General features: G+C 40.7%; 2 protein-coding genes across 19 annotated transcripts in view; both read left to right on the top strand.

Moving 5' to 3' along the window:
* Nucleotides 1-7,100, top strand: part of neo1a (neogenin 1a) — a 174,687-nt gene extending 167,587 nt beyond the window's left edge. For 4 of the 18 annotated variants that reach the window (XM_032523269.1, XM_032523327.1, XM_032523345.1 and 1 more), the window contains exons 21-29: nucleotides 466-498; nucleotides 753-812; nucleotides 1,081-1,219; nucleotides 1,419-1,663; nucleotides 2,250-2,342; nucleotides 2,741-2,911; nucleotides 3,480-3,767; nucleotides 4,757-4,893; nucleotides 5,458-7,100. In XM_032523269.1, the coding sequence (XP_032379160.1) occupies nucleotides 466-498; nucleotides 753-812; nucleotides 1,081-1,219; nucleotides 1,419-1,663; nucleotides 2,250-2,342; nucleotides 2,741-2,911; nucleotides 3,480-3,767; nucleotides 4,757-4,893; nucleotides 5,458-5,610 (1,319 nt within the window). In that variant the 3' untranslated portion in view covers nucleotides 5,611-7,100. Of the gene's footprint in view, nucleotides 1-465; nucleotides 499-752; nucleotides 813-1,080; nucleotides 1,220-1,418; nucleotides 1,664-2,249; nucleotides 2,343-2,740; nucleotides 2,912-3,479; nucleotides 3,768-4,756; nucleotides 4,894-5,315 lie in introns of all 18 variants that reach the window. The other 14 variants (XM_032523336.1, XM_032523395.1, XM_032523402.1 and 11 more) reach the window with 12 other exon arrangements.
* Nucleotides 7,101-11,651: 4,551 nt separating this feature from the next.
* On the top strand, nucleotides 11,652-24,590 carry snx1b (sorting nexin 1b). Its single transcript, XM_032523520.1, has 15 exons — nucleotides 11,652-11,841; nucleotides 13,193-13,343; nucleotides 14,485-14,624; nucleotides 17,190-17,256; nucleotides 17,489-17,532; nucleotides 17,680-17,821; nucleotides 17,901-17,979; nucleotides 18,153-18,228; nucleotides 18,355-18,468; nucleotides 18,854-18,947; nucleotides 21,032-21,237; nucleotides 21,602-21,745; nucleotides 21,915-21,995; nucleotides 23,109-23,180; nucleotides 23,376-24,590. Exons 1-15 carry the CDS (start codon nucleotides 11,731-11,733, stop codon nucleotides 23,424-23,426), a joined length of 1,572 nt encoding a protein of 523 aa, XP_032379411.1. The 5' UTR covers nucleotides 11,652-11,730; the 3' UTR covers nucleotides 23,427-24,590.
* Nucleotides 24,591-25,215: the final 625 nt, after the last annotated feature.

A 25,215-nucleotide genomic window follows, 5' to 3' on the forward strand; every position in this document is an offset into this window, starting at 1 on the left:
ACAAGGGCATAGTTAATGAGCAGCATGCCAGAGTAACTCGCTGAGCAAATTCAAATTGTGCTCTTGCATAAACTCTGGTTTTCCAGGGTAAATTTAAGCCATTTCAGGTTCAGTTTGGTGGTGCTGCAAACTTCTTATTTAGGTTTTATCTGAATAAATTTTTACATGGCGGAATTCTCTTTAAAGGACATTTTTACTCATGGGATGTTTAGTAAAGTATTTTACTTAAAGCAGTATGTGTTTTATTGCACCGTTTGTAGGATACTATTTATAATCTTTACTGTCAGCTTGCCTGTGTCCGTAGGACACTCTTGCGGTTTGATTCTCATTCTTCTAGTTTTACCTCTTTCCTCCTCACAACTCCCATCTCTCGCTTTAATTCTTTCTCCCACGCTGCTCTTTTCAGCTAACCTGTTTTTTGCTTTTTATTGTCTCTCCCTCCCTGCTCTCCTTTGGCCTGTTAAGCTGAGTCCTCTGACAAAATGGCTAATGACCAAGGTAAACTTCCCCTCCACACTTTGTCTCTCACTGCCGACTCTGCACTCCGTGTATCTCTCTTTCTCCGGTTTACCACCTTCTGGGCTGATGAAAACTTTGGCTGCATGATCGGCGAAATCTGTTTGTGCTTGTAGCCATTTTCACATTATAATGTATCACATGAATGTTTGACAGAGGACTATTAATAACGTGACAGCAGAAGAGGTCATAAGGAGAGTTTCAGTAAAACATATTTTATTTCCATTTTGATCCAGCCTCAAATGTTCCACCGAAGCCGGGGCCTCCATTACACCCAAACGAACCTGGGCCTGTTGGTAAGATTTTCCTCTCACGTGCTTTCTTTAACAGTCCTGTTCAGCTATGAGTCAGTCAGTGAGACACTACAGCAACTGAAATCATGATCTGATTATGTCCAGAAAGTTGGAAATCAGTCCCTTTTTTTTTCTTGATGGTGCATTTTAAAATCTGCAATCTGAAAATTTGTGTCCATATTTTTGCTGTAGTTAGATGTGGCATGTTCCTCTGTTGGTGTCTGTTAAAGAGGTATTTATCTAGATTAATCCGGTCTTTTTTTCTCTTGAGGTAAATCAGGGGTTGGAGGCCACAGTGAAGGTCACATCCTGGTCATTGTCATCATCATCTCAGTGGGAGCCTTCACCATCATCGTAGTGGTGGTGGGGGCCTTCCTGTGCACACGGCGAACCACGTCCCACCAGAAAAAGTAAGTAGCTCAGTCACACTTTTACCTTCGTTGGCCTTTTTTTTGGTTTCTTAGTTCTCATGCTCTTTCTGAAATACATCTTCCAACGTCCAGTGTGTACTAATCTACAACTGCGCTCCCTCCTGTGTCCCTTCTTGATGTAGTTCTTTCTATAAAAAGGGTCAGGCTTTCACCGTTACCTCTGTCGTCTCTCCTGCAGAAAGCGGGCTGCCTCAAAGTCCTCAAACGGCTCTCACAAATACAAGGGGAACTCCAAAGACCTGAAGCCACCTGATCTTTGGATCCACCATGAGAGACTGGAACTTAAACCCATGGATAAGTCGCCAGATCCCAACCCAGTCATGACAGAAACGCCCATCCCCCGCACCTCGCAGGACATCACGCCGGCTGATAGCAGCCTGGATAACAACCCCCACCTGCAGCAGCGGCGCAACTCCTACCGTGGTCAGTCTTGCCCAAGGGGTTGGAGACTTAAAATTGAATGTTATGGGAAAGAGATCAAAGTGAAATTTCACCCTTGCTGACAGATATGCATAATAACACTAGGCAAACTTCTTGAGTTTGGCCGGCAGACAGGAAAGTACACTTTGGGAGCTTGACTAAAAAAACTAAATTAAAAAAAAGTGTTAATATCCTTAAGTTTACTTCCAGGGCGATGTCTGCATGGGTCTGAGAGAGATTGGGATGTTTTTTATGTTTCACAAGTCAACACTTGCGTTTGTTTTTTGCTGTGGTTATCATGCAAAACGTTTCATGCTTTTCATACATGATGTCCATTTCATGATCACAGTGCTATAGCAAGCACACACTGCCACTACAACTACTTTCTGCAAGTACAGCCCATTCTCTCAATACAAGTAGTTCACAGCAAAAGAATGCTGAGTGTGACAATGACATTTAGAAATGCAATCAAAACCCAATGATGTAAAATTGATTAAGGATCCCGAGGTCTATAGATGGATCGTTAACAAAAAAAGAACACTAGAGTAGGAGCTCTTTCTGATTGGCTGGTTTCCACCATACCTTTTAGGCCATGAATCAGAGGACAGCATGTCTACACTAGCAGGCCGACGAGGGATGAGGCCTAAAATGATGATGCCTTTTGATGCACAGCCGCCTCAGCGTAAGTGTGTGTGTGTGTGTGTGTGTGTGTGTGTGTGTGTGTGTGTGTGTGTGTGTATTATATAATAAGTAAATCATAATCCACAAATTGAGCATTTGATTTGGAAAGTTTTTGCCTAAAATTGTGTTAATTTCAGCAAATAATTTTTTTTTTACAAATTACTAATTCCAAAATATATGTCATGCTATTGTTTGTCTAATCAGGGGAAGCGATCTATGTCACGCTTCATACAAACTATCATTTGACTGAGTGACGGGGGGGGAGAGAATATTCAAGTGTTTTTATTATAGAAAACTGCATGTATGCATCTCACCAGCAACACTTCCACACCATTCGTCATGATTACAGCTTGTTAAACATTGTGTTGTGTGTGTGTGTGTGCCCATGTCCATTCACAGCCGTGATTAGTGCTCACCCCATCCATTCCCTTGATAACCATCACCACCATTATCACATGGGAAGCCTGGCATCGCCAACACGCAGCTACCTCTACCACCAGGGCAGCGGGCACACGCGCCCGCACGCCTGTGCCACCCCCATCTCCCATCTAGACAGGGTGGACTCTACAGGTGAGACGGTGATGTCATATTCATTCATTGACCATCCATTTGCTCATTCATTCACATGCTGCTGCCATATTGCTACATTCATATTTCATTTTAGTGACTAACCCCTTTCCTCTGACTCCCTTGTTTTCTGAAATGTTTTATATGCGCTCTTCTTCTCTACATGAACAGCGGGGGGCTCAACTGTTCAATTGGCAAAAAAGATGGATTTCATTTCTAATTAACCACACTCTACAATTTACAAAGACCCAACAAATCCAATAATTACCCCAAGAACAAGTATTTAGTGCGAAGAAACCTCGGGTGCTGAGGAAAACTTCCTTGAATATATGTCTGCAATGTTGGGCTGCAACTATTGATTCATTGTTTTTTTATCAAATAATGGTGGGTAATTTTTCAGTCATATAGAATTTGAAAGTTTTGGAAAGTATTCCCAATAATATATAAGTAAGTTCATAAATATGTATGAAGACTGTATAAAGCCGGTTGGTGATTCCTGTGAATGTAAAGTTGTAAACCCATCTGCCCCTTGTCCCCCCCCCGCCCCCCCCCCCCCCCCCCAACCCCCCAGAGTCGGTAAGGAATACCCCCAGTTCAGAGCCCCTCCCTTCAGCCGCCGCCTCTTCCCAGGCCTCCTGCCCCTCGGAGATCCTGGCCGACCCTGAGGGCAGCTACCACGGCTCCACCACCACAGAGGAGGAGCCCAGCTACTCCAGTAACCTGCCCCCCCACCGCTCGGCCCACCCGCATGCCCACGCCCACCCACTCAAGAGCTTTGGCGTACCTGCCATCCCAGCCACCCCCCCTCCAACATATGAGTCGCCTGCCCTGTCCAGCACTCCCCTGCTCACTCAGACCGGTGAGCAGAAACACACACACACACACACACACATTATGTGATAATAATTCATTAGGTACAGATTGTTTGTATTAAAACCAACACTTTGCATTAGATTATGAATATGTATTTGTATTTTTACCTGCGTAAAATTGATGAAAATTTTAAAATATTTTAAATTTAAATTTGCAACCGCCTATTGGTTCAGACATTTTGATGTAAAGTTTTCTCTGCCAATAAAAAAGTTATCCTTCAAAGTATTATGATTACAAATGTCAACGTTATGTAAAGATGGCGATATTGGTCATCTCTACGAATGCTAAGTACTTGCCTCTTGTAAGCAGCTTTTCCTCCACTTCATCCTCATTTTCTTTTCACATGAGTTTAAGGACAAGGCTGGGAATATTCTGTGTTTTTTATATTTATTTATATTCTCCACATATTGCATCAAAATACCAAAACCAACTGTTCTTACAAATTCAATTTTTAAAAACAAGTCACACATGTTTGAGCAAGTAACTTAAACAGAAGTACATTTTTTTTATCACTACCATTTCTAGCGGTATATTTGGTGGTCTCGTGAGTATTTCCTGCAGTGGGACCATGTATGTGGGATTGACTCGAAACAAAATACAGTGTGTGTTTTCATAGTAATGTCCCCCAGAGTACTAGTGTGGCTCATTAGTGTATTTTTAAAATATTTGGACATCAAAAGAGCTCTATAGCGCAGAGAGAAGAACACGCTGTAATAGAGTTTGAAGACACATACTGTACAACACTTGTCAGTAGCAGTTCATTGTTGCATTGTTGATTTTGATCAAACTTGTGGGAACAAATCAAACCTGTTTTGAAAAGTCCAAGCTCCTCACAATACAGGGCCGTTTGACATGTAGTCCACTTATAAGAAAGTGACTCAAGGTTTACGTGTTCACTCTTGCAGAGAGCCGGTTTGTGGGGCATTTGTTGCCTTCGCTGACTGTTGTGTATTTGCGTGCATTTGTCACATTCAGGGCCTCCTACTCACCCCCATGTTGTTAAAACAGCCTGTATCGGGACACTAGGAAGGACACGAACACCAATGGTCGTCACTGTGCCCAACGCCCCGGATGTGCCAGAGACCAGCAAGATGCTGGAAGATGTAGACAGCGTGAGTATAGCGCCCCACACTGGCTGCTTGTAGCAATGCAGTCTTTTTGCCCAGTCTAACGGTGGTAAATATTTAATATTGTCTTTTAAAACGATACCAATCACACATTCCTTCAAAATCCACGTTTCCTTTGAGCACTGGGTTATACAGTTACTTTCCACTGGACATTGGTTTTAACAACATTTTCTGTTTGTTCTTTCTCTCTTTTTATTCTTTCCAACTTCAATCTCACCCTTTTTTTGTGGCGTTGTTGGCTGCCTTTTGATCCATTTATTTAACTTCTAACATCTGATCTTAACCCAACCCATAACTGGAATGATTTTATTGTTACCATTTAATCTCCCATTTGATTGATTGATTCACTGGATGTTTTGCTTTCATCTGCGGCCTCTTTTCTGTTTTTATTGATTATGACGCTTCAGTACCATTGACCATCCCCCAGCTCACCTCACCCCACCCATACAACGCCCCCTATCCTCTGTGAAAGACTGACCCTCTCCTCCTCTCCTTTCCTCTCTTCTCCTTCCTTCCTCCCTCCCTCCCTCCCTCCCTTCCTCCCTCCAGGTGCTTGCTTCCCTCGCCCCCTGCCCCTCCCCCGCCCCCCGCAGTAACCCTGTTCCTCTCCCTCAGAGCTACGAGCCCGACGAGCTGACCGAGGAGATGGCCCACCTCGAGGGCCTCATGAAGGACCTGAACGCCATCACCACAGCGCCATGAGCATGCACACACACACACATACCTACACACACACACTTTCTCTCACACGTACACATGGAATTTCACACCGTCTCAAGTCAAACAAACACGCCCAAACATGAACCTTGGGAGCCAAAAGGCTGGTGGACACAAAATGGCTTCTTGTGCCCAAGAAAACTCTCACGTCCCCTTGTAGAGAAAAACAAACAAACTCCAGACTGGAACTTAGGAACTTTTTTCGGCTTACCTTGCTCAGTCTCAGGAAGGAGATTGCCATGAGAAGGAAGAAAAAGTGACGCGCTTCATCTTTTAATGAAGAATTATTCTCAGAGACAATGAACTTTTAAACATTGGTCGCTTTTAACCGGAAGATTGTGAAATTTTTTTCCTCAGCAAAAAATACGTGCGGTAGGTTTTTTTGTGGTGAATGTTCGCTCAAGATGAGACAATGGTTGATTCAATGTCAAGTCAAAAGGAGAAAGTCCAAAAATATGCTGGTTTTGATGTTGGTGCTCATGCAGCGCAGTCTACACACAGTGTTTGTTTGATTAGTGTTTTCTTTGTGCATTTTGTATATCTATTGGGCCGTTTCAGTGAAGTGAACATTGGATATCAGCCCCCCCCCTTTTACAAGCCAACATTATTCAGAAACGTGGTCATTTTTTGTAGTTTATCCCCTTGTGTCATATATTGTTCCATTACTTTTTATTATTTTCTATGTTATTGTATTATTTTTCTACACGCATATCCTTATAAACATGTACATATGATGTTTTTTTTTGTTTTTTTAAACTGCCTCATTCTTTTGTTTCCCGTTGTTTCATTATTTTTATTTGAGATGAAAGTGGAATTACAAGTTAGTCCTGAAGCTAAGTTTTCATATCAAAAGGGGAGAGAAGCCTGATGTGTTTTAGAGTACATTGTTCTTTGGCATTGTGTTGCCCCCTTTGTACATTAAACATCTTCTTTTTCAGTCCTTTGTTTGTTGTGGGAGCTCCGTTTTAAAAGCCTTACCAATGTGTTTGGATGTTGGACAGTCGAGGCGTGTCACCTCTACGCGGGTGTCGCTCGGGGGTGTGCTGTCACGCCCTGCCATGGCAGTTTCTATGTACTTCTGTGGGGTATGACAGCGTCTCCTTACAGGTGAGGGGTACCTAGGACTCTGGGCGCTGACCCCACCCCTTCTAAAAATAAAAATAAAAAAAACATAAGACAACCTCACATGGCACCCAGTCAGTCAATCAATCGATCAATCAATCACCTGCAAAAGACGAGTTATCTTTTATACGAGAAGTTCGATCGAATCCAAAAACCAATATTTGGTTTCAGACGTCCGTACTGCTGAACCACGTGTGCATTTTCCCACAGCGGTGTGTGTTTGCAGTTTTTCTTCCCAGCTGTACTTCATCAAATGCCCTGGTTCCTTTACAAAGATTCAAATATGTTGGCCTTTTGAATAGGACTCCCAGATTTTTTTTTTTACATGGTAGTTTTTGTATGAAGAAAAAAAAGAAGCTTGTTCAATACACAAATCCGATGTAAAAAAAAAAAAGAAAAAAAAAAGAAAAAGTTCATCTAAGAAACTAGTTTTTCATTAGCCTCTTACCCAAAGAAATTTGTCAGTAATTTGCTCTACTTTTGTGAATACCATGTTTCTCATTAATGTACATCGTCATGAATGTCAATATAACTGTACGAGATTTTAACTATGGATACAAACAAGGAACAAGTTTTGGGGAAAACATGACTGAAAACAAAGGGGGAGAAAAAGGACCGGACTTTATTTGGGAAAAACTATTGAGTTGTAAACAGTTGAACCTGTATTGCACTTTTTCACAACTTTTGAAAATTACATTTCTTACATATCTTGTGTTTTAAATATCAAAAGCTGTTTGTGTAACGTAGTGTCCTAGGTAAGCAGCAGGCAGCTGGTCTTGTTTTTTTATGTTTTGTTGTTGTTTTTTTGCTTCAGAGATGATATGAATTTGAGCAGCTGAGTTGGTTACTTTGCAGCTCGAGATGAGGAATTCTGTTGTTGCTTGTTCATGTACAGAGCTTTCTTTGCTTTCTGTAGAAAAAAATCTGTGGCTTTTTAAAAAATGTTTGGAAAAAAATATGTTTTTTTATTGGTGCTCCTATACATTGTGTATACAAACTATTATGAATACTAACAAAGTAAATGTTTCTGCTCGTCCTTTTTTTATTTTTATTTTTTTTAATCAAACGGGATCAGGATGCCCATCCGGTATTAACCATAGAAGTGCAGTGGTGGTAGCCTGGCTCCACCCTCTTACTTCTTCCACTCAATTTTCATTTTCCTTCAGTACTCCGTCCATGGATGTATTAAGAGCATAGATCATATATTATTTATTATATTATTTATTATATTATTTTTATTAATATTAACGGTCTATGATTAAGAGAAGCTAGCGGTTAGCTGAATGATCTGTTAGCTAAACTAATGTTAGCTTCCTGATGGAGGCTAACAGCAGACCGCTACAACTTCAAACGTGTGTCACTACCCGATGTGAGTTGAGTGCGTACGTGAGTCGTGCATGCATCGCTTTGAGACAAGTAGCCTACAAGATGCTAACGAGAGACTTCTGTTATGTCAATACAGTAAAAATGGACCCACATAACAAGTTTGTTCACTGCTGGCTACAAGTTAGCAGTCAAACACAACACAGGCTGTCACTTGAATGGCGTTTTGAGCTAACGTTAGCAATCAAACAATCATAGATAGCTAAAAGATTTTTGAAATGATTTCCATCTTCTGTTATTGTTTGTAATGACAAAAGTTTATTTCAATATTACAGTTCTGAGCATACGCGTGACTCACATGTGCACTCGACTTACATCGGGGAGTGACAACCTTGACTCCGTCTGGGTTTGCGATATAAAGTATTCGCGGGTTTTCTCCGGGCAAATGGCGGTCCACTCAGCAAAGAGAGGGAGTGGCTGCCAACAATGACGTTGAGGTTCAGTAACCTTCGGTGAGTTCCGTACTAATGGCGGCGGAGAAAGATGCGAGCGAAGCCATTCAGTCCGTTGTGGCAACGATCCAGAAGTTAAAGCCCGAGCAAGAACCATCTGCTGAGTTTTGTAGGTGGCCATGATGTTGTGGCCCTGCTCCCCACGGGGTTCGGGACGAGTTTGATTTTCCAGCTCGCTCAGTTAGGGATGAAGGAGTTGGCTAAGGCTAACGTTAGCAATGCTAAGCCGACATTACAACCAAATGTTAGCAATTGGTTATGGCAGATCCAGAGTGGTCATCCAATAGTCCAACTTCAACAGAGTACCCGCCCTCAAGGAAGTTACCCCTTGTCAATGGAGAGTGGCCAGACTCTATGCACATGAAATGTACCAGAGTCTGGTAGGACCATAGAGTGTGTGTGTGTGTGTGTGTGTGTGTGTGTGTGTGTGTGTGTGTGTGTGTGTGTGTGTGTGTGTGTGTGTGTGTGTGTGTGTGTGTGTGTGTGTGTGTGTGTGTGTGTGTGTGTGTGTGTGACTGAGTTATGTAGTTGTAACTACATAATGTATCTAAGTACATTTACAAAGACTGTACTTGAGTTCAATTTTAAGGTACTTGAGTATTTCCACCACATGCTAATTTATACTTACAATTTGTTACTTTTTACTCCACTACGTTTGATTACTTTAGTTACTAGTTACTTTTCGGATTCAGATAATAATGCAAAATATAAAGCATAAAAACACATCAAATATGTTTACACTTTGATGTGTTATTATGGATTTAAGGGTTAGTTTGGGTATTTTGAAGTAGGGTTGTATGAGGTACTTATCCACACTCAGTGTATTAGCTACGGTAGATGGCGGTCGGCACGCCCCCAGTTTGGAGAAGCAGGCAGCAGTACCGACACAGAAGCGGAGCAATGTACTGCTGTGGATGGAGACAGTATTTTAATTTTATTGTATTTGTTGTTTCTTCAACCGTTTCTTCAAACCGTTGAAAGTCAAACCTAAACATCTTATCTGCGATGTTCTACAGTTGCCCGCACAGATCTGCGCTTCTGCATAGGAATACAGACGTTCTACAGTTTAGAAAATAGTGCCAAAGGAAAGGGCTGTCTGACGGCAAGGTAAAGTGAAAATATTCAACATACAATATAGGTTTATGGAAAAAAAAAAAATACAAGAAGAAAAGTGCTGGGACTCTTGCCTGCTTCTCCAAACTGGAAGCGTGGGGTACAACATTGACTGTAGTTAATACCTCATACAACACCCTTTCAAAAACATTCAAACTATCCCTCTAAGGTAGCCTACCCAGCAGTAAATTAACTGGTTGAAAGTAGCTCCACTTTTACCAGCTATGAAATCGAAATAATGAACCCATTAAAGCAACACTGTCACTTTTCCTACTTTGGTCCCCCTACAGGTTGGAAGCAGAATTGTCCCATTATGTCTCAGTGGAACTACAGATCCCCTACCCAATCTGGCAAAGTGCGGTTATATCCGGTAGAGGGCTGCAAAGCCAATGCAGAAGGGCCTGTTACAAGTTGATGAACCACTGAAACAATTTTGGAAACATTATTTTAAGGTACAAAAAGTTAACTAGTTTTGCTTTAATGCCTTATTAATAATAATCAAGGGATTTAATAGACATGAGTCTAAAAAGTGCAGTTCTGCATAATGAGTACTTTTACTTAAAGTATATTTTGATGTTAACAAGTACTTTAACATAAGTATGATTTTGAATGTAGGACTCTGACGAGTATTTCTACACTGTGGTATAAAGATCTGTGTACTTCTTCCACCATTGCGGAAGGGTACAGACATAGGTTGTTATCAGTAATACACAATCCAATATCTTTGGGTGTTGCTCAGACAATATAAGCATTTTAAATATTCAAAATGTTAACTATTTTCTGAAGGTTTTATAAATTAAATAATCAATTCATTGATTTGAGAAAATGTCACAAGATTATTTAATGATGAAAATAATTGTTAGCCGAGCCCTAAAGTCAATGATTTCTTTGGGTTAGGTTTAAATTGCCTGAATGAGAAAACCAAACAAAAGGACAGCTGTAGTTAAAGAATTAAAGTCTCTTTTGCACACAGACGTCGTATTTCAGATAAAGACTTTTCAGTTAATGAGTCATAGTTTGCACAATCACACATTCTTAAAATCCCATTTCACAATAGTAGTTTACATCTGAAATATTCTAAACCACTTCTTATGTTTTTATTCTTTTCAGACTACTCCCACATTGACTGACTAACCTCTTCATAGGTTTGGATGTACACGGCATCATGAAGGGGAGGTTTGGTCAACCAGTAACTGTTTAATCCGGTTTCCAGCTTTGGTTTTCTTATTATCATCAAAAACTGGCTTTCTGCTCGAGTTGCTGAAGCAACTGACTCACTCAGCATTTGGTCAAGAGTTGGTTTTAATTTCACATTTCAAGTGGATGCAGCTGAACAAAATATGGCGTGATGTTAAATTAATGTGCAACACGTTTGAAGAAACAGTGACATTTTAAAACGCTGACATGGACAGCTGAGTTTAAGTAAACAAAGATTTCTGGAAATGCTGTAAAAATGTCCGTTTCTACACGCTGGCACAAAAGTGTTCTCTCGCTATTCTGATACGTTTGGCAACTTGTATTATGTGAAAAAGAAAAGTTTATGCTTATGAGATGGCTTCACTACACTGGGAAAAGTATCAAGGAAAGAAGGTATGGTCAGTTAATAAAAGGGTTTATGTACTGTAATCTCTGTTATAAAGCACAGTTTATTCCTAAATTTAAATGTCTCTAGTTGCTGTTTCTTAACAGCTGTTAATCCAGAGAACAGCAGTTTCCACTGCAAATAAACATAAAATACCTCCCTCTAAAATGAAAATGTGTTTATCAAAACGGTTTTTACGTCAACTAACAGCATCAAAAGGTTTTCATATGAACACAGGCCCACCTACAAAGTAGGCAGACCTGCATAACCTTGCCTTAAAAAAGACTTTACAGACATTTTTATGAAAAAGGAAACCCTTTGTTAATCTGTGGGTATAATATACGTTACAGCGAGTTAAGACGCCATTCTGCTCGGCGGCCACAAAGTGTCGCTGCAGCCGTTACCGCGCCCCTGCTACTTCCGGCTACGTCAGTCCCACTCACAACACGGAATATGGAGGCCAGCTCAGATCGGATTCCTCCTCCTTTCCCTGCCACTGAGGAGCCGGGAGCCAGACCCTTTGACATGGCAGATGGAGACAGCGACGAGGGAGAGGACATATTCGTCAGTGAAATATGTTTACAGCTCATTCCTATGAATTATACCGTGTTTGTGCATTAAGTAAGCGAGACAGGGAGCCAGCCTCTTTATCTGATCTGACCTGCAGCCAAAATAACCTGGAGCCACTGGCAGGGAGGGGAGAAATTAGGTCAGGTTTTGAATAAAAAGCAACTAAATTAATTCATAAAGTTAGTCAAGGTTAATTTAAGCAGGTTGTATTCGTAACTAGTAAGTTTTGGCCTTTCTTTCCCCGTTTCAATTTTAGGTTCGCGTGTATTTTTTTTCTCCCTAAGATGGCGAAGGTTCGTCCAGCCCTACTCTGCCTCTGATTGGCTTTGCGTGGCATTCTTACCCGGACCCTGACCAGTCTCGTTCCTCTTGTCTAACCCTAACCGACGAGTTTTAGCCAATCAGAGAGAGAGCAGGGCGGATCATACCTTCGCCATCCTAGGTAAATAAATGTGGCCGGTTCAATGGATCGTATATATATTTTTTTGTTAGAAATTTAAATTAAACACACACATCCATTGTCTTATCCGTGTATGTAAATCTGAGACAAGACAATTCCTCCCATTTCATGTGACCCCTTCTGTTTGTGTATTTACCGATGCTGGAAGAAGTACTCAGAACGCTATTGTACAAGTAAAAATCCTGCACTGAAAATGTTACTTAAGTAAAAGTACAAAAGTATTAAATCAGCAAAAGCATATGATTTAAAGCATTTAAAGTTAAAGGTCAAAAGTGCACTCAATTCAGAAAGAATACCCCCGGTGACTGCTGTCCTACTAACGTTATATCGTTATTTATATTTGACAGCTTTAGTTACTTTACAAATTAGAATTTTTGCATTAGAAAAACATAAGAGTGTATTCTTCTACCCAACACATAGTACAGCTGAAACAATTAGTGGATTAATCGACAAGTCGATTGACAGAAAATATAATTTTTTAATTAATTGATATTTTTTTATAGTCATTTATCATGCAAAAAAAAAATACATTTCATGGTTCCACCTCCCAAATGTGAGAATTTGCTGCTTTTCCTTTTAATTATTTTTATTTATTTTTTTTGATTAATTTAGAATTCTGTTGGATTTGGTTGGCCAAACCAAACATTGTGAAGATGTCTCTTTGGGTTCTGGGTTATGATGACATTTCTCACTACTTTCTGAAAATAATTAGCAGATTATTCCATGATGAACATTGAATCTGCTCGGTTAATGATCGGTTTGAAGGATTGTTTGTAAAAATTCTGAAAAAAGTGAGATATGCCATCACAACTAAATGTGCATTACATTTCACGTACATGTGTTGGTAGTGTCATTTCCAACATGTCTCTCCTGTCTGGTCGTCAGAGTAACCCTATGGCTGTGAGTCGAGGAGTGTCTCAGCCGTCAGCTGTCAATGAAGAACCCCCAGATCTGTTCAGTGAGGAGGAGGAGGCCAGCAGCACGACTGTCAAATCCAACGGAGTTCACTCTGATGATGACAACGACCTGTTTGAGGGTTTGGAGACATTTTCTACCAACAATTTATATCCATGTTATCCCACTCACTTTTACGCTCATTTTGCTTCCAGCTCCTGAAAAATAATTTAGTCTTGTGAAATATTTTATTTTAAAATTCCCACATTGCTCATTTTCAGGTTTATAATTGTATTTAGAGGTTGTACCTGAAAAGGTTTACATAGTTTCATTAAAAAAAAAAATATATATATATTTTTGGTGTACTGCATATTGCTGCAAATCCTGTTTTCCCCCTGAATGTTGAGCTCTCTGTTTTAGCTACAGAATGAGACATCTCACTTCTATCCCATCTTTGTTGGGAGTCGCACATGCTCAGTAGCTAGATGCAGGTCTTCTGCGCGCCCTCGTTTAGAAGAAGTCTCCCGGCTAATCCTGCGTTGTACTGACAGAAGTTGGAGAAACACCTTGCTGATGTGGCATTAGCTAAAGTGGCTAGGACACCAATGTTTCGGCCGAAGAGATGGGCCTGCCGATTTGGACCAGCTCACGTGGGGACTGAATGCAGAGGACATTCAGAAACCTGTATCTCACTCAAAACAGCATGGATGTTTTTCCCCAAGTTTGTATGCGTGTGGAAGCACCAGAGACACAAAATAACACCCCAAATCCCAGAAAACGGCATTTTACATAATATGTGCATTTTAAGCCTAAGACACGGTGGACTGTTTTTATGCAGGTCTTAGAGGGGCATTTCACTGATTTTACACATCAAGCTCAGTTTTTTAATCACAAGGTGTACTAACACTTAACAGATGATGTCTTCTCAGTTTGGGCTTGAAGTGGGGCTGCAACCACAGGCTACTGATCATCAATTAAACCATTATTGTTGTTCAGTCAACAAAAAACTAAATATTTAAAATAAAAGAGGTTGAAATATGTTTTTGTGGAATTTTATTGTGTATGGATTAATGTGTTTGTAGTGAGTGAATTGAATGTGTATACACACCATTTATTAAGAAGTTGTGATGTTGTCAAAATATATTTGTCATGTAGTGTAAACTGCAGCTTTTGTACAGTAATCATTTACAAAGCAGCAGTGCACTGGATAAATCGGGTGTGGTAAATATTGTGTGATCCTGTCTGAGGTACACTTCAGTCATATGTGTTTCTTTTCTTTATAGATGAAGAGGCACATGTTGAGCTGAGCACAGACACGCCTGGCAGCTCTGCCCGGAAGGAGCTCTCCACCTCCTCTGGCCCTCGTCCAGCCTCTTCCTTCACTCGGAGCCCTGCAGCCATGCAGCCCACATCCTTGGAGCAGGTGAATGGCGTAACTGAGAATGCATGCTTTTGTAGTCTCGCATTGCCAGACCTCTGGTTTGTTGGCATTTCATTAAACCAATTACAATCGTCTTGGGCACATAATGACGGTGTCTCTGCAAAATAGCCTCAGGAAGGAACTTGTTTTAGTGGAACATGTGTACGTTCAGACCAGGGCTCTAGAGTGCAACCAAAGCTTTTCCCAGGTCGCACTGGTGCACCTAACGTCCTCGCATCCACTGCTTCTCCACGAACGAAGCAATGTTGTTATCGATATGGTTTAATGTTGCGTTATATGACCCATTTCTTCTGTAAAGCCGTGTCTGTGTTTGGATCGCTCCACTTACTCTCTGTGCGCCCCCGCCCCCATTCACTCACACACGGCTCCCCAGCAACATGGAGACACACAGCGGCGACAGCGCCGGTCCACACTTCTGACATTTGTCCACAGTTTTAATTGTTATTAACACAGCTGTATATTGTTAAGCATGAGAGGCGCACCTGTATTTGTACCACTGTTTCTGCTGTTTTTCTGCTATCACGGCCGCCACGGCGAAAAACAGAAGAAGTCATTGAATGCAACTTACTTCAGTTTGTTGAGACGGAGCCTGCTGGACGAGGGTGAGAGATGTGACCCATGTCCAGAATATCATAGTTCAAAAAAATGCAGCACATTGACGATACAGACATTTCATACACAAGACTTGTGTAACTCCACTGACCCGCGATTTGACTCGTGCTGGACCCATTCATAAAGAGTCAGCTGTCACTCACGCTCCCCTCTTTGTCCCTATTTCGTTTTTTTTTAATTTTTTTATAAGAATTCTGTTTTTTTTGGGGGGGGGCTGAAGACATGAAAGGGGAGAGGGGGGGGGGGACTGACATGCAGGAAAGGGCCGCAGGTTGGAGTCGAACCTGGCCCGCTGCGGCAAGGAGTAAACCTCTTATCTACCAACTGAGCTAACCGGCGGCCCTCTTTCTCTTTTAATCCGTCTGTTATTGTTGAAAACAAGTGAAGGAGCCTTCTCCAATATATATATAATATATAATATATATATATATATATATATATATATATATATATATATATATATATATATCTCACCGGCCACTTTATAGGTACACCTGTCCAACTGCTCTGTGTTAACACTTAATTTCTAAGCAGCCAATCACATGGCGGCAACTCAGTGCATTTGGCATGTAGACATGGTCAAGAGAATCTCCTGCAGTTCAAACCGAGCATCAGTATGGGGAAGAAAGGTGATTTGAGTGACTTTGAACGTGGCATGATTGTTGGTGCCAGAAGCTGGTCTGAGTATTTCAGAAACTGCTAATCTACTGGGATTTTCACGCACAACCATCTCTAGGGTTTACAGAGAAGGTCCGAAAAAGAAAAAAAACATCCAGTGGACGGCGTTCTGTGGGCGGAAATGCCTTGTTGATGCCAGAGGTCAGGGAGAATGGCCAGACTGGTTCGAGCTGATAGAAGGGCAACAGTGACTCAATACCACCCGTTACAACCAATGTGGCAGAAGACATCTCTGAACGCACAGTACGTCGAACTTTGAGGCAGATGGGCTACAGCAGCAGAAGACCACATCGGTGCCACTCCTTTCAGCTAAGAACAGGAAACTGAGACTACAATTTGCCAAGCTCATCGAAATTGGACAATAGAAGATTGGAAAAACGTTGCCTGGTCTGATGAGTCTCTTGATTCGCTGCGACAGTCGGAGGGTGGTCAGAATTTGCGTCTACAACATGAAAGCATGGATCCATCCTGCCTTGTATCAACGGTTCAGGCTGTGGTGGTGGTGTCATGGTGTGGGGAATATTTTCTTGCACTCTTTGGGCCCCTGGTACCAATTGAGCATCGTTGCAACGCCACAGCCTACCTGAGTATTGTTGCTGACCATGTCCATCCCTTTATGACCATAATGTACCCAACTTCTGATGGCTACTTTCAGCAGATAATCGCCATGTCATAAGCTGGAATCATCACAGACTGGTTTCTGAACATGACAATGAGTTCGCTGTACTCAAATGGCCTCCACAGTCACCAGATCTCAATCCAATGAGCATCTTTGGGATGTGGTAACGGGAGATTCGCATCATGGATGTGCAGCCGACAAATCTGCGGCAACTTGTGTGATGCCATCATGTCAATATGGACCAAACTCCCTGGAAATGCTTCCAGCACCTTGTTGAATCTATGCCACAAGAATTGAGGCAGTTCTGAAGGCAAAAGGGGGTCCAACCCGTTACAGCATGGGGTACCTAAAAAGTGGCCGGTGAGTGTGTGTATATATATATATATATATATATATATATATATATATACACACACAACACACACACACACACACCACACACACACACACACACACACACACACACACAAAGAAAGTGGAAGGTGTGCGACAGCCGGCCTTAAAAGAGGGACATCCCGCAGAATTTCCAGTGGCGCCGGAACATCGTCGATATAGACCAATGCTTTTGGAATGCCTACTGTGTAATCACCAGCTAACCGGTCTGTTACAACCTGTTGTGTTCTTCTCGTTAATTACAGTTGGAGGAGGAAGAAGACAAGGATAGTTTTGATGTGGATGTTGCAGTCACCAACCCTGAGAAAATTGGTCAGTCTTTTTTTTTTTTCATACTTTTGTTTGTAAAACTATGATACAGCTATCTATAATTTCTTAGTGTATTCACATGTTATTATTTGTGAAATAGCCGAAGAATTATAACATTGCATATTTAGCTTATTTTAATTCAGCCTTTAAATCCACTGACACATTCATTTCAGACTGAAAACTACAGTAATTATTTCTCATCTTTAATGTATCTCCAATGTTTCTGTCCTACTAGGAGATGGCATGAATGCATATGTGGCCTACAAAGTATCCACCAGGGTCTGTAGTAAAGCTTGTGTTGATACATAAAAATATATATATATACATATTAGACTTTGCTTCTAAAACTGTGAATATATCTAAGTCTTCACTACTACTTCTAAGTATTTACTTTTTCAAGTTCTGTGCACCTGTCTCTACTTTCAGACCTCCTTGGCCATGTTCAGGAGTAAAACCTTCTCCGTGAGGAGGCGTTATAGTGACTTCCTGGGTCTTTATGAGAAGCTGTCAGTTAAGCAGTCGCTCCACGGCTGCATCATTCCACCACCACCCGAGAAAAGTGTTGTAGGTAGGTCTTAAGTAGGTGTTTGGTTTTTGTTTTGGTCTTTTTTTTTTGTCTCTTTTGTGACTGTCATTTGGACCAACAGGAATGACCAAAGTAAAGGTGGGGATGGACGACCCGTCATCCGTAGAGTTTGTGGAGAGACGAAGAGCAGCTCTGGAGAGGCAAGGATCCGTACAGCAACGTTATTAATGAAATTATAGTTAATATTCATACCGGGCCTTTTTAAACTAAATTTCTATCCATGCCTTTTTTGTGTGTGTGAATGTTTTGTTTGTTTTTGGGCACTACTGCTTCTTAACTCAATTTATTTTGGGGACGCTATGTTTTTTTGTAGGTATCTTCAGAGAGTAGTGTCTCACCCATCGTTACTACAAGATCCTGACGTCCGTGAGTTCTTGGAGAAAGAGGAGGTGGGTATTTTATGATGTAAAAATAATTTCTTGTAGCAATAACATGGATACTTTTTTAAGATTATTGAGAATAACTGTGTGTGTGTGTGTGTGTGTGTGTGTGTGTGTGTGTGTGTGTGTGTGAAGCTAACCCAGGGCAGTGAGACCCAGGCACTGAGTGGAGCTGGCTTCCTCAAAATGATCAATAAAGCATCAGATGCTGTCAACAAGATGACCATCAAGATGAATGAGTCTGACACTGTAAGGGGACTCCAGATGACGTGTTTTTGGGAGACTGATGTGCAACTGGCCTGCACATGGCGATACATTTTAGAATGTTGCCATAGAATTGTAAAAATCCATTGTTGGATATACTGATAGATCAGTGGAGGCACCAGAGTATTTAAACGGCGATGCAAATAATATCCAGAAGTTTGATAGTAGAGAAAAATAAGAACATTTTTCAGTTGAACTGAAACTCCACTAATCATTCATGGTTTTATTATATTGGTTGTTATATTTTAATCACAATGCATCGTGCTTTTGTTACTGCCTTACTTGAAATTTTAGCAAGACCGGCCTTTCTAGGCATGATGAGGTCGTTTGATTGTGAATTTTTGTTGATATTTTTTACTGTGTGTCTCAGTGGTTTGAGGACAAGTTCCAGGAGGTGGAGAACGAGGAGCAGCAGTTAAGGAAGCTTCAGGCGGTGGTCGACTCCCTGGTCAACCACAGAAAGGGTGAGCTACGGCTTCCTTTCTTGACTTGTCTTTGCTGGCGCAATTTCTTCTCATCGAATTTTTAAAAATGAGGAAACAGAAGAGTACAGTCTTGTGGTCTCATTTATTAAACCATGCGCAGGATCCTTACTAAAAGTGTACATACAGTCAAAAATAGCGTACACCACAAAGTTCATATTTATTAAACCATGCGCGTTCACATCTGTAAGCAAGGTCTCCTTTATAAATCACAGATTACCCACAAGTGTGTGAATGTGAATCAGCCTCTTATTCTGCCCTGTAAACACTATCTATAAATAGTCAATGCAAAGCACATTGTGAATACTGCTAAGTATGTTAATGACCCTGGCAGTTGTTCTTTCTTGATGCCGAATCATGAAGACTGGCAGAGAAAAAGCAAAAAACTCTCAGATGCTCGAAAATTGCTGGAAATCGAATTATACTTTCAGCCTGTTTTCACACAGTGTAGGGAAACCTGACTACAGCCATTACGGTACTCGGAGACAGCTTTGATATATACCAGACTTACAGGCATAAGATTTAACCTGAACTATATTATATCCAAACAAGTCTTAGTGATAAAGTTGAAGACTGTACTTATATTAAACAGCCCCCAGAGTTGCGAGGACCTGTATTTGGACTGGGATGGTACGGTTCCAGCGTGGTGCTCTCTCTACTGGACCCAATTCAGTACATGTAGATCCAACTTTAAGGAATTTAAATCGTCGTAGTAGACAGTCATTGTCATGGTCCCTTTCTCTCCTGATTCTTCCATTTGGGGTTAGTCCTCCTGCAGAGCCAGTGCCATCATTACACATAGGGGGATCACCGCAGCATTATAAAGTGTAAAAGGCAAAAACACTTTTCATCATGCAGGTTTTGTCAGCAGCAGTATCAAAGTTCAAACTGATAACGAGGACATTAAGTGTGACAACTGCGCGAGAGCTAAAAGGAGAATTCAACACGTAGCTCTGTTGTATGTAAATTTGGTGGTCTGTCAGTAGAGAGAAAAACTAAACCCATTGGTGCTGCCTACACCGTGTTATCCTCCTGCTAGAGTTAGCACCCAACAGGCTTAAACAGGGCAAGTTTAAAACATGTTTTTAGCCTCTAAACATGTTCAAAATGTCATTACCAGTGCTTACCCATGTGCAGTGATTCCTTCCGAGTGAGCACAGAGAATCTGACTGCAGTAGATGTGACAGACTGCGGTCAAGCTCGCTGTCCGTCACTCGTATTGCCAAACAAGCAGCTGCTAAAATTGCAAACAGATGCCGGCAGAGCCTCGGTCTCGATGACCAGAGTAGAGCCAAGTCTCGGTGACCAGAGCAGAGCCTCGGTCTCGGTGACCAGAGCAGAGCCAAGTCTCGGTGACCAGAGCAGAGCCAAGTCTCGGTGACCAGAGCAGGCGTAGTAACGTCTCTTGCAAAACAATGTCTGATAATTTTAATGGAGTGAGCTGGTTTGACCAATAGACCAGAACACAGGACCTTCTTCCTGTATTTACTTTCTTGCTCCCGCCCCCCCGGCATATCCAACCAATTAGAGGGCTGGACGTTTTTGCCTGATTTGTAATGACCCAATTTGTTATGCTTGGATTTTTCCAGGTGTGAAACCAAACCGACCAAAAACAAATCGCTGTAAGTTTACTAACTTACCAACTGATTCGGACCAAATCAAACAAACTACAAGTGTGCATTAACTATTCATGGTAAAAAATGGGCGTGTACAGGGCGGGATAATTCCCAATTTCCACCGGTTGCGGAACGGCTGCGGATCTGCTCCGTAACAGCGGCAGAGTAATTAGGTTTCCATTAAAGTCAATGTGTGTATTTCCACTGACTGCGTCCCGACTTCGTCACAGATCCGGCGATCCGCAGCCCTTTATAAAGGGGACCTCGCTTACAGATGTGCGTGCGCACAGTTTTATAAATCTGAATTTTTTTTCCCGTCCTACGCCATTTTTGGCTTTTGGCCGTACATGCACTTTTACTAAGGATCCTAAGCACGGTTTGATAAAGGAGACCCCTGGTTCTTTAGGGTGAAAAGGGAAAACTGAAAAAAGTTTTCATTTCCATACCCAGAGCTGTGTGGGAGCACGGCAGTATTTGCCAAAAGTATGGCCATGTTGGGAAACTCTGAGGACAACACAGCTTTGTCGCGGGCCCTGTCCCAGCTGGCTGAGGTAGAGGACAAGATGGAGCAGCTGCATCAGGAGCAGGCAGCCAGTGACTTCTTCATCTTTGCAGAGCTCCTGGCCGACTACATTCGCCTGCTGGGTGCTATGCGCGTAAGTTTACAGCTATGGGGCACCCATACAAGGAGGTTTGGCTCCGACCTGCGGCGCTTTGCTGCATGTCATTCCCCCTGTCTCCCCTTTCATGTCTTCAGCTCTCTTGTCAAATAAAGGCCTAAAAATGCCCCAAAGTAATCCTAAAAAAAGGTTTACAGCTGCTAAATGTTTTACATTAGGAGGAAGGAAAGATAAGATAAAAGATCTGAAATTGTCATTAAAAAAATTCTTACTGTATGTTGTAGTAAGGGTACTCTTTAATAAACTTTTATTACGTCTACAGTATGTCACAGTTCTAATGGAAGTGTGCTGTCTCTTCTCTGTTTGGTGAGTGGCCTGATCAAGTGTTGACTGTTCACAGGGCTGTTTTGACCAGCGTGTGCGGGCGTGGCAGCGATGGCAGGAGGCTCAGAGCACACTCCAGAAGAAGAGAGAGGCCGAGGCCAAGCTGCTGTGGGCAAACAAGCCGGACAAACTCCAGCAGGCCAAAGAAGAGATCACTGAGGTAACAGACACGGTGACCACGCAGCTGCTGCAGCACTGAGCAGTTACTGTTTTTAGTGCATACATTCTACATTTCCTCGAAATTGTATTCATTTATTTGTCCAATTGATTGATTGTGAAATTTCAAGGCATGAATTGCTTTGTGTTTTCCCCTTCACAATTGTCCTCAGTGGGAGGCGAGGGTTACTCAGCACGAGAGAGATTTTGACAGGATTGGTATGACTGTGCGCAAGGAGGTTCTCAGGTTTGAGGTATGTTTATGTTTTTATCATTGTTGTAAAAATGTTGAATCTTTTATCGTCTCACTATAACTTTTGTTCAAAGTAGATTTAATGTGACTTTCTTCAAAAGAGCAAGTGAATACTTTTTCACTATATCGTTGACCTGGACTTGACTTTTCCATTAGCACTTGAAGTATAAAGAACAACTTTGTTGTAGGACCAACATGTTTTGTCTAGACGCCTTTATTAGGGTCATCATCAAGAACATTACATTTCACAAGGAGCCGTTATGCATCAGCCGACCTAAAGCTTAAAGCGGTGCCTCAACAAAATGGACAACTGAGTAGGATCTGGACAGATGAGATCTGGAGCATGTGGATATAGTATGAGCTTTTAACACAACTAACGTTTTGACATAAATTGTGTCTTCATTAACTGTATTAACAGTAACTGTAAAAGACAGAAAGGTCACAGCTTTCCAGATCCTACATTTGTAAGGCATCACATCTCCAGTATGGTGAGTTGGCTTTAAGGTACATGGTAGCGCATATATTTTTAAAAAAGAAATCTGTTGGGCTTATCCTATGTATATGATTTTTTATTAAATGATGTATATTTCATATACACTACCGGTCAAAAGTTTGGGGTCACTTACACATTTCCATACCACTCCATTATAGACAGAATACCAGCTGATCTGAGTGGAAGCTGATCTTTAATGCAATATCTACATTGCCCATGATCAGCAACCATTCATCCAATGTTCCAAAGGCACATTCTGTTTACTAATCTGATATGATATACATTTTTTTTTTTAAACTAACTGAGAAAACATTGGAGAACCCTTTTTCAATTATGTCAGCACATAATGTAATCTGAAAACTGCTGCCCTGGTTAAAAAAACAATGCAACTGATCTCAGCTGGTATTCTGTCTATAATGGAGTACAATGGAAATTTCTAAGTGACCCCAAACTTTTGACCGGTAGTGTATGGTGACCCTGAGGAATGCCACAATTAAAACTGTTAGACTATCAGACTATTTCCCTACTCGAAGCACCTTGGAAGTCTGTTTAGCTAGAAATTCTTACAACTGGCTTTTCCATTAAAGAGCTTAAGTTGTGGCGACACTTTTGTCTTTTCAGAAAGAAAAAGCCAAGGACTTCAGGAGCCAGATAGTCAAATATTTGGAGGCAATGCTGCAGTCTCAACAACGGGTAAATATTTTATTATATCAATTATTATATTCATCATGTACACTTTGTACGCTTTGCTTTATTTGTGGGTACCAAAGTGTACCTTTAACTAAACATTTCATTTTTATTATTTGTATTATGACACTGACTTTTAAATATTGATTATAATTAGTATTTATTGTAAGTGCTTTTTTTTTTCTTCTTTTTTTTCTCCAGCTTGTAAAGTTTTGGGAGGCGTTCCTGCCTGAGGCAAAAGCAATAGCTTAATGAAGAGGTAGACTTTTTAAAGACCCAACTGCCTTTTTTGAACACTTTACCTCTTGACCACAAACTGAGAGGACAATTGTGAAACACACAAGAAACTTCCATCCATTTTTTTCTCTTTTGTCTTTTTAATCATAGTGTATTCTCTTACCTTGTACAGTTCTTTGATATAACAAGCAGCCGTATTTACACAACATTTCTTTGGCATAATTCCTTGTTTATGTTCCTGACTGAAAGATGGTATAAATCAGGAGATTAATCTGGTCTTACGATTTGGAAAACATACATTCTGTCAAAGGGGTGTATATTGATGTTTCTTGCTTAAACTTTAATAAAGTGTAAACACTGAGGTACTGCCCTAGCGTAACCTTGTCTATAGTTTACATTATAAGATAGACGTATGTAAGTCATTCCAGTCTCTTAACAGCTTATGTTGATGGATGCATGTCAGATAATGTTTTGATGCACTAAAATGCATTGTACAGTTGGAAAAGCTGTTTTTGAATAAAATGCCACTATTGATTACTGAGCTCATTTACCAGGAGTATTAGCACATTGTTAATGTATCACACAATGCATATTAGATCATAGAAGTCATATTCAAACTCAGATTTGACAAGGTTACAGGCTTGTCACAGTTGTTACAATGTGATAAAAGACATCTAAAGTTACAATGAGTGCAAGTTGGGAAAATGTAATCACTGCTTTTGTTGGTATTTTCTACAATTATGTATTTGTTAGAATCATGTTTATTATATGAATCAATTTCTGCCACAACAGTTTTAAGTACTTAGATTTCTTGTATCAGAGATTGAGGCACAAACTCATCTGGAACTGCTGCAGAGATTGTTTACTGTCTATAAATGACGATTGACATGTATGTACACATGTACAGTACTTTAATTGAATCATAAAATGACTGTCAGATATGATTAGTGACCATACATTTTTTGATAAATTAGTTTAACGATGACAAAAAAGCGCAGACATTCAAGTGATATGGTCCCTTATTTTCTTATTCAGCATTTGTAGTACTTTGGAGTAGTTTTTCTTTCGTGTCATCTTTACGTAAGAATGTACTTTATTTTTGTAACCACCTTGCATTGGCACACATTTTCCTGGAAACACTAAAAAGATGTACAAAATAAATATTATTGGTTAAGCTTTGGGGCCCTGGTTTTAATCTTTTTTTTTTGTATTTGGTGGGATTTCCCATTTCACTTAAGTAGCATGGATAAATTAGAAAAACAACATAGGCCCTCTTGCAATGACAATCAATGTGTGTCTTTTTCAGAAATATTAGGTATTATTAAGTTAATGACTTGGATGTTGGTTGAAAACTACACCTGAACTGTCTGAATCCTTCCCAAAATTTTGTGACACTGCAGATCCACATAGCATACCCCAAACTCTCAGACTATAATATTAATTTAGTAATTTCCGGAAAAGGCACTTCCAAGCCCCTTTTTCATATTTAATTAACTCTGGAACTCAATTTTTAAAGCTAGCTAGTCCTTAAAATGCTCCAATTTTTATTTTTTTTACTTAAACATTTACAATTTCATGACTACATCTGCTAATGAGGTTCATGTGATATGATTGAAAGCTTCAGAACAGCTACTAAATGGACTTTGCATTGTGACATTGGTTGTTTGACATAAACTTCTTTTTAGACCTCAACAAACTGTCATAAGACTTTGATAACAGAAATCCAAATTGACTCAATAGTTAGTGGTTGTAGAAAAGTAATGTCAACACCCCAAGTAATGCTTCATATTCTGCAAATTACTTT

The sequence above is a fragment of the Etheostoma spectabile genome, chromosome 1 (genome assembly GCF_008692095.1).
Source record: "Etheostoma spectabile isolate EspeVRDwgs_2016 chromosome 1, UIUC_Espe_1.0, whole genome shotgun sequence".
Lineage (NCBI taxonomy): Eukaryota > Metazoa > Chordata > Actinopteri > Perciformes > Percidae > Etheostoma > Etheostoma spectabile.

Coding starts and splice junctions, on each gene's coding strand:
- snx1b (XM_032523520.1), top strand. CDS start 11,731: ATGGAGGCCAGCTCAGATCGGATTCCTCCTCCTTTCCCTGCCACTGAG. Junction 17,822..17,900: donor ACCCGAGAAAAGTGTTGTAG/GTAGGTCTTAAG, acceptor TTGGACCAACAG/GAATGACCAAAGTAAAGGTG. Junction 18,229..18,354: donor AGTTCTTGGAGAAAGAGGAG/GTGGGTATTTTA, acceptor GTGTGTGTGAAG/CTAACCCAGGGCAGTGAGAC.